Here is a 10,125-nt window from a genome sequence, read left to right on the forward strand (position 1 = left end):
TCATTCGAGCCAACCCATAGCTCAATTTTTAAATTTGATATTGCTGATTGACAAAAATTAATGAATATGATTGACAATCTAACACTGATTCTAGGGAGGGTACCTATACTGAACTTCCTTTTTCCAAATTTGAAATATATATCACTACTTTAGAACTATTTTTTTTACTGGCGGAAGAATTAGGACTATTTTACTCTCTCAAGTGATGAATTTGATCCCGTCAGGTGTAGTCTTCATAAATGCTGATTTATTTTTAAAATGAGCCTGTCGAGGTACCCTTTTCTGGTCAGATATGGAATGTCAGACATTTATCCTATCCACTGGTAGTAAACATTCAACCCTCGAATTTCCTCCTTATTTTTCATGAATTCTTTTTTAAGTGCCACTTTAACACACGAGTCTATGGGAAATGAATTAGGCCTGTGATACCTCATTGTAATGTATTTTCAGAGGTTGCGCTTGACAGACAGAATTATTTTGAATATAATTTTTTTAATATTTTGTTTTCTTTTGTTTTCATTTTAGATCAGGAAGCTAGATAGTGGAGAGGGCACGGATCTGGTCTCAATCGAACGTGTATGCAACGATGAAGCCTGCCCCTCTGATCTCTCTATGAAGCTTGATTTCCGGTGTCTTGAGGGCAGTGAGAACGTGAATGACACTGCGCGTCAATGCGAGTGGTGTTGCACTGGTGATAAATGTAACGACTATAATGAGAACAGTGGCAATGCTCTAGTGGCGGGAATAATCCTCTCAGGGTGGCCGCCGAACACCAAATTCATCTATGTTATCGTGACTGTCATCTCTTTGGTGATGTCTTTCTCAACTATGAGCATAAGGGTGTAATGGTAGGACGGGGTAGGAAGAGGAAGGGGCGTGATGGGTTCGGGGATTGGGGGGGGGGGGGGGGGGGGTTACTCAACCATGAACATAAGGGTGTAATGATTGGACGGGGTACGAAGAGGAAGGGGTGTGGGCTCGGGGGGGGGGGTCAACCATAGACGTGAGGGTGTAATGATGCATAGACGGGGTAGGAAGAGGAAGGGCTCGGGGGGGGGGGTCAACCATGAACATAAGGGTGTAATGATTGGACGGGGTACGAAGAGGAAGGGGTGTGGGCTCGGGGGGGGGGGGGGTCAACCATAGACGTGAGGGTGTAATGATGCATAGACGGGGTAGGAAGAGGAAGGGCTCGGGGGGGGGATCAACCATGAACATAAGGGTGTAATGATTGGACGGGGTACGAAGAGGAAGGGGTGTGGGCTCGGGGGGGGGGGGGTCAACCATAAACGTGAGGATGTAATGATGCATAGGCGGAATTGGAAGACAAAGGGCTCGGGGGGTCAACCATGAACATGAGGGTGTAATGATGGGACTGGGTAACAAGAGGAAGGGGCTGGGGGGGGGATCAACTATGGACATGAGGGTGTAATGATGGGACGGTGGAGAGGGAGGGGCGTGGGTTCGAGGAAATCACACCGACATTACTATACAACTCCTTGACCACTAACGGAGTTGATTGGCCGTGAAGAAGTTATTAAGTTGACACTGCACACCTCGTAGGTGTTTAGGTCCACAGGTGTTAAAATGCAATGATGTTTCTTTGGCATTAAAAACATGATAAAGCCAGCATGAAACATTTTTAATTAGTTTTATCATTAATATTATCAATATCGGAAAGCGTTTGAAATAGTCTCATGACGTTGCAAAAAAGTGAAACATTTCGATTGTTTTTTGAGGGAATATCGGGATTCAGACTAGTTTGTTAAAAAGAGCGTAGGATATGAAAACATTTTTCTTTACATGTTAATTACATCAATGCTACGAAAGCATGAATGTTTGATTAATACAAATGAAACACTATTTACTTTAGACAATGTCAGAGGAATTGAAAATTAGATAGTTTATTTACAAATTAATCGCATGATTTGTTTGCAGTGTAGTGTATTTCTGGTCATGAAAAAAATATGTCTCCTCCATTTCTCCTCTTCAGATAAAAGAATGGTACCGATAGGGTGCCACAGTGGAACAACCTTTTTGAACAGCGCCATCTCACGATTTAAACATTACAACCCATCGAGATAATTCTTACTACTGAATTCGATATACTGTAAAAGAGAAGCTTACCGTGACATTGTTAAATGTTTCTCTGACATTTTGAGAAAAAGCATTACCCTTCGGTCCTTTCCAATAGTGTATGTTTGGTTTTCATGTAGTACAATCAACCCCACGCGCGAAACCATTCATTAATAATTTGCAGATTTTTATTTTGATTGTTGTTAAGGCAACATTCAAAGCCTCACTATTATTGTATTGTATTGAATCGACATAACAAACACATTTCACATGGTAAAAAGAGTCTTTGAAAGGGCATTGAGATGAGGGGGAAAACCCCGGCTCCACCCATGCACTTGGAATTGGTGTGATCTCTATTCTGCAACAACTTTCAGTGGATAAACTCGGGAGATCGACGTTCGACAGGGACAGATTCAGAAGTGGGTATGAGGACCGTGCCCTTTATTACCCCTCCCTCCTTTTTATACTATTATAGTTCATTATGAAGCATGCGGGGTGGGGGGGGGGGGGGGCGCAATGTGAATCCGTTTTTATTACACCGGCATGAGATTATGAAGAAATTAAGCCAGTTAAATAATATCTTCGATCAAACCATGCTGTCTGTTACAGGGGCCGCGGAAACGTGTACAAAAAAGTAAAAATGACCATAATTATGATTGTGACTTTTTGCATGATCAGCCCCCCCCCCCCACTTTGAAAACCGTTCCGCGGCCCCTGTGTTACTTATCAAGTAATATCACACAGTACGATATTTTTTTTTGCTGGCCTGGCAGTTTGGCGGTTTAACTAATGTGTAACCATAGTAACAGCAGAATATGAATGTTCTAATGCATTTCTTTATGTATTTCATGCATGCAAAGCCACCATTCATCTATTTACCGAAATTGAATGAGTGTATTTTTAATTAGAGGTGTTTTGATGTATACATATTTCCGTCCAAACTACTTACACTGTTACAACTATGCACTTATTGATATTGTTCAGAAAGATATCATAATACGTAGACTAATTACAGAGCGGAAAAAGTAGAATAGTGACGCTAATTGTTGTGAAAAGTTTACTTATAGAGTTCGTATTCGTAACATTTATCCCTATTTTGCCGTTTCATATTTTCATACATTGATTTCTTTCCTATTATTATGTACCTTCTATTTTCCGTTCGTTTATTTTCATGGCATTTATACAAATCGATTTCGCAATAGCCCCATACCATATTTCATAGCTGAATAAAAGACATGCCCAATCAATAAACCCATTGCTCATTTGAAAGCAATACCAGCCTACTTGCAATATCAAGTTTTTTCATGAATGAGGAAATCAACTCTTTTATTTAATATCCATATATTTTTATTGATCTTTTACAGCTTACTTATTTTGTTTTTATTATTCTTAATTCACCTTTTCCTCATTATCTTATGTACATGTACATAAATTTTCATTGCCTAAGTATTCTTGCCTATACACATATTTCTCATGTCAGTTTTTACAAAGGTTACTGCTTTTTAATGTTTGAAATATGTAATGAGTCTTTTAATTGTTTTTACTTTGTATACATGACCAATTCAGCCATTTGGCTGCGACTCATGTTTTTAATAAACCTTGAATTGAATTGAATCATGCTAATGGCGTAGCCGTTATAGTTTGGTATGTCGTCATCGTTATTTTCCTTCTTTCCTTAAAATGATTATTGTAAATATATTTCTTAAGTTTTCATAATTCTTTGTACAAAAGTGGATGTTTGATATATATCTTAAATTTGAAGCAGATAAAAATCGGAATTAAAATGAAAAAAAATTTCAATACCATTCATCAAGCGAACACATTGATGAAAAATATCCGTTAAGGCTATTAAAATTTTTAGCAATTTGTGAAAAGACAACTTATGATGAAAAATAACGTTTAATTATTATCTACCGTAGTACGTGGTTTCTATTGATAAGTAATTTTGGGGTCAAAATTCAAGTTAAAGCCAAGTTTTTCTCACCATTTTGAACAAGGTTTTGATAATAGCAATTCCTTGTTATACGATAATTATGCAAATCAATTTTTATCGTTCGTTGTGTTTGTATTTTTTAATAGTTATATCAAGAAATTTTTATAAATTTCGATTAAGAGTTAAAGCAAATAAAAGAATATACAGTGGAAGATTGAATTCATTCATTTCATTCATTTTGTTAGCGACGATTTGGAGACGAAGTTTAATCATCATTTCTGTTTAGTAATTGAAAGACCGAACGGAATTGCTCTAGGAATAATAATAATGATAATACTAATACTAATTGTAATAAGAGGCATTTATATAGCGCCATCTATCTAAACTAATCTGTTCCGAGGCGCATTGTCATGATATTATTATTACTCCGGTTTTAGCTCGAGCTGCCTTTCAGCGCTCGGTGCATTCAAAGAATTAATCCTGCCGGGTACCCATTCACCTCACCTGGGTTGAGTGCAGCACAATATGCGTAAATTTCTTGCTGAAGGAAAACACGCCGTGGCTGGGATTCGAAACCACGCCCCTCTGATTGAAAGACGAGAGTCGTAACCACTAGACTTAGTTATGATAATTATAAAAGAAAAATTATTGTATAAACGTCACTATGCAATTTAAATCTGTTATATTGATATATTATATTGTTCTATGCTATTCATAAAGTTTTAATAAATTAATCTTTGGTGTAAAAAAAAATTATTAACGATACGTATATTTTTCTTTTAAAACTAATATGTTTGAGAGAATGTAAAGAGAATGACGTTACGGAAATCGAATTTGGTGAAGTGATCATAAATGCCCGTTTTCGCAACTGGATGTTATTTAATGCAGAGCAGTCATTTCATGATCGTAATTTAACTTATTATTATTATTTTTTTTTGCAACTCGTAGTCAATCTTAACTAATCTTTTTTTTTACCTTCTAACAATATTTTTTTGTTTTATTGCAAATTTGCCATTAATGGTAACTTTCAAGGAACATTAGTCATTTTTATGTTTGTCGAGATCACTGGCGGATCAACGGGGGGGGGGGGGCACAGCCGGCCCGTGCCCCCTTTTGAAAGTGAAGACTTTTTTCTGCTTGTCAAATTTTTCATTGGGAAAATGCACCCCCCTTAGAAAATCCTGGATCCGCCCCTGCTGACTCGAGCTTGAGTTGTACAGTAAAGTTACCACGACCCTGATTCAACAGAGTAACGTAATCAAATGCAAGCCTATGATTGATATTTTGACTTATAGTTGATTAAATGGTTCTTAAAACTTGCCCTGATGTAAAGAGAAATTAAGTGAGGGAAATGGGGATTTGGGTTCATAGCGAGCCAAAAAAAAGAAGAAGAAGAAGAAGAAAGAAAGGAAGGAAGGAAGAAGAAGAAAACGTATTTGGATGGAAAGTAGGTTAAAATAAGACATGATCGAGCAAGAGAGAGAAGGAGAGAGAGAGAGTGGGGGGGGGGGGGGGAAGGGGGAGGGAGAGATATTAAGGGAAAAAGTGAGAGATAAACAAAAAAAACCAAACTAAATAATTAAAAATACGTTCAAAACTAAATTACGCGCACTGCTAGATTCTCAAAGCTTTATGACGCAATAAAAGAGCTAAGAGTGCGTATTGGCACTATGTCTTGGCTACCACCAACCAGACACACATAGGCAGTTGATTTCCCTGACAAGAAAATATGATAGCAAGTATTTTTTTTCAAAGATGAAACATGGAAAAATTGCATTTCACATTGACTCGTCAAACATGGAACAGTGACACACGCGAGACTGTTCAATCAAAATAAGCAAACAAAACGAAAGAAAGAAAGAAACCATTGCCGATCATTGATGACTATGACCAACAAGCAGCATCAATGAGAAAGGGCATCCCAGTCAGAAGACATCCTTGTTATGAGGCTGACCGAATATCATCTCGCAGCTACCCCTGCCGTCATCCCGCTAACCATGGTTATCCTCACCATTGCCGGAGGTATACCTGTCGGTGTTCATGGTCTGAGAAAGAATGACAGGACAGCTATATTGGTTGGTTCTAGCGCAGTTGTCTTCGGCCTTACTTTCCTGCTCTATTACGGGCTTCGGATCGCCCCAATGCGACGAGCCATACTTCATAACCGACTGCCAGCTAGCAGGAGGGGAAAGAGATTCGGTTTACCTCATAACCGTGTCCATCCGGCTAACCAGAGGTTAAGAGTGGTCCGAGAATCGTCACATCTGATGGGCCAATACAAACCGGTTAGAACTAGAAGGTAATCCCTTCATTTTTTTGTTTAAAGTATATTCTACCTAATTTTCTGTTTAGGCTGAAGTGTAGCTACACCTAAGAAATTGATCTTGACCAATGATATGTCAATCGAAAAAAATGCGATAGCTTTATCACTTATATGTCTGACTTTGCTTTGTTGGTCCTAACATAGCTTTCAGAGAGATTGTTGTTCGTTCATTTTTCATAGTAAGTGCAATCATTATTCTCTGCCAGGGACAAAAATGAAGATTTTTCTTTTTGGGCATTGCCCTGGGAAGCGGGGGTGCTGAAAAGATTTTAATTGGGAGTGCTGCGTGTGTTATAGGCAGTGCCCCCTGGAAATTTGGTATAGATTATGACAAATGGCAAAAATGTAACCAAAATGAACGACATTTTGTAGGACCCCCCCCTTTTTTTTTTTGCTTTTCAAACTTCTTGTGACCGGAACCACCTTCATCTGGTATAGTAATCCCCCTTTTTGTCAAATATACTTCGAGAGCACCCCCAGTAAAAATCGTTCCTAGGGCCATGTCTATAGGGCCTATTTATTTCAAGGAGTCTTTACTTCCTCCAAAACATGGAGAATCGGGGCTAACGGCAAATAAACATAATGGTCGCTACTTTACACAATTTTGAGTCAGGTTTGGCCATCGTGATTTGTTTTGAAACTGATCTCTGCATTAACAAAGTAATCTAGAAAATTCTCGACGCCGGCAGGTTGAGTCCGTCGTCGGGGTCATCCGGGCATACTGGTTTCCACGTTTGTTACGTAATACTCACTTTATGAATATGACAACAGTTATATGAAAACGATAAACACAAAATTATTGATCGCACAGGAATGAAAATAGAAATTGCAAAAAGCAAACAGTATTTTAGAAGAAGACTCTACTGGCCCAGGGAGCAATGACTGTTAAGCCATTTTGGTTTAGTGAAAAGCTCTCAATAAACATGGTTTTATTTTCATTGTCATAACTTTCAGTTGTCCTGGTGGTTCATTACACTTGGAGCAAATACCACTGGCGGTAGACGGGCATCAGATACGTCAGACCGCCAGCGCCATCTTCCCTGTTCCAGACAGTCCAGTTTTGATGAATCGGTGGATATTCGCATGGCGTTCGCTCAGCTGCAGCACGTTAAACGATCAAGACACGCAGTGCACCATGGAACCTACCATTGATGGATGTTAGCGAGGGTCATGTGGTTGGCTCATAACCAATGGTTGCGCCCCTTACACTGATACAATAGAAACAGCATTGCTCTCACAAGCATTGACTAGAAGAGGATGCAGTGGGATTTGGAGATGATTTATACATGTTCTATGCCATCAGGGCGAGATGAGAGTTAAGGGGAGAAGCTAAATTAATGAAGAAAAAAAAATCATAATCGGCCTTTATAAACATTATGTATAACGGCTCAGAGATTGAGGCATGTTATTACAAACCATGTCTGAAGTTTATTCTCAAAACCAGAATTTGTGCTTTAAAGTTAAACGTGGCCAAATAAGACTCTAAATTGTTAAAATGTTTACTATATAATTACGCTTGCTTAATATTATTAATACACCCCCTTTGAAATTTGACAGAATTAGTTTAGTAATCTTTATTTGAAATATAACTATAAATCTCTGAATTAAACCAAATTTAAAATTGATTAAAGGACCAGAGTGGGATATAAAATCGTCAATAAAATGTTTTCGATACAAGACATACATCTACTGATTTATTTATTCATTGATTTAGTCAATATTTTACGTTTTACAATTACTGTACCTTGGATTATATGGCAGAATTCATTAACTTTCGTTACCGTGCACATTCAGAAAACCAACAATCCACCATTTAGACAATTCTGTGAACAGAAAAAAATAAAGCCGTGCTCAGAGGCGTATCTAAGGGGGGGGGGGGCAATGGGGAACGTACCCCTTTCTTTGCATTAGTATGGTCGAGGCGCAAAGAAGGAAAGAAAGAACTAAAAAGTGTGTGTGGGGATGGGGAGGGGGGGGGGGGGTCTCTTCAGCCCGGTTTGCGGCTCCTGCAACAGTCTCTCATGTCTGTAATTATGGTAATAGGAAAGTAGAAGGACGGGGGCACAATTTTTGTACTTGAATGAAAATCCGACTAGAAAAAACCCATGTTCATGTTCACGAGAAAGAAGTATGTGCTCCAAGGTACTGCCTTTAAAGCTATAAAGGTATACAGACCCAAATCGTAAGCCTTTTTTGGCCGAGAAAGACACATTTCACTCAACATGATTTAATTTTTTGTTCCAATATTGCTTCAGTGTTTGAGATCGCTAATCCGTCCGGTCATCCGTCCCCAGATACTACTTTTCTTATTCAAAGGACAAGTCCATCCAAACCAAAAGTTGTTTGAATAAAAAGAGAAATCCAACAAGTATAACACTGAACATTTCTTCAAAATCGGACGTGAAATATGAAAGTTATGACATAATAAATTTTCACTTAATTTCACAAAACAGTTATATGCACATCCTGGTCGGTATGCAATTGAGGGGACTGATGACGTCACCAACTCACTGTTTCTCTTGTATTATATTAAATGAAAGATGAAATAATCTAATTTTGCTCCTGATTGTCCTAGTTCAGTCAAGTTGGTCCTTAATGTCATGTCTGTAAAAAATGAAATATTGTATAATTCAAACAATAAAAAAAACTATAACATTATAAGGAATAGTGAGTGGGGGACATCATCGTCTCTCTCATTTGCATATCTGTTTTGTGAAAAATAAGCAAAACTCCAAAATGTCATATCTTTCTTATTTTACATCCGATTTTGATGATTTTTTCATCAATATGCTTGTTGATTTTTCTCTATCGATTCAAATCAACATTTTTCCTGGGTGGACTTGACCTTTAAGTATCAATTTACTACCCTCATATTGCACATTGCAATGGTTTAAAGGCCTGCTCCATCTTTGTGAATGCAGCCATACTTTTGATGGACAGAAAAGTTGAAGGAAACGAGCAATTTTCCCATGAAAAATAATGTACAGGTCCCATGACGCTGATTGGCTCATGAAATCAAACTCAATTTTGTTTTCTATTAACTTCTGTTCCAAGGGTGCGTCGTGGTCTAGTGGTTCTGACTCTCGCCTTTCAAACAGAGGGTCGTGGGTTCGAATCCTAACCATGGCGTGTTTTCCTTCAGCAAGAAATTTATCTGCACTGTGCATGCTGCACTCGGCCCAGGTGAGGTGAATGGGTACCCGGCAGGATTAATTCCTTGCATGCACTGAGCGCCGGTGATGGTAGCTCGAGCTAAAGCCGGGGTAATAATAACAGCGTGTTGTATTCTCAGGCAAAAGGCGCTTTATAAATACAGCTATTATTATTATTATGAGTATGTCACGTGTTTAAACTTTTGTTGGATTCCTCATCGAATATCTTACTCAGTATCTTAACTTGTAATATTGAATAAATCCAATCTAAAGAAATATCCGATCTTGCATCCAACAAATATGTATACACGTATTTCTTTTTCTCTCTGTTTTTTTTTTTTTTTTGGGGGGGGGGGGACAATATTTCGCCTCTTGTTCATGGTTACCATCAGTCAATCTGAAAACAAGAATATCTTGTCGATCGTACTGTATGACCTAGCTATTCATGAAAATAACAAATAGTGCTTGGAATAAAGTGCAAACAAACAAAAATGAGCTCGAGCTTAATATAGGCACCGGCCGGGGGGGGGGGGGGCAGTCAAATATATTGCTGTACACATGCGTGACCCCCAAAACGCGTTTAAAGGGGTGGTGCTTCTTTCAGTTTTGGACGCGGGTCGCGCGTGCACTCGTTAAAGGTA

General features: G+C 38.5%; 1 protein-coding gene across 2 annotated transcripts in view; it reads left to right on the plus strand.

Moving 5' to 3' along the window:
* Positions 1-864, plus strand: part of LOC129270314 (protein rtoA-like) — a 9,016-nt gene extending 8,152 nt beyond the window's left edge. For both annotated transcript variants that reach the window (XM_064106138.1, XM_064106139.1), the window contains one exon: positions 526-864. In XM_064106138.1, the coding sequence (XP_063962208.1) occupies positions 526-846 (321 nt within the window). In that variant the 3' untranslated portion in view covers positions 847-864. The remainder of the gene's footprint in view (positions 1-525) is intronic.
* The last annotated feature ends 9,261 nt before the right edge of the window (positions 865-10,125 follow it).

The sequence above is a fragment of the Lytechinus pictus genome, chromosome 10 (assembly GCF_037042905.1).
Source record: "Lytechinus pictus isolate F3 Inbred chromosome 10, Lp3.0, whole genome shotgun sequence".
NCBI classification, from domain to species: domain Eukaryota; kingdom Metazoa; phylum Echinodermata; class Echinoidea; order Temnopleuroida; family Toxopneustidae; genus Lytechinus; species Lytechinus pictus.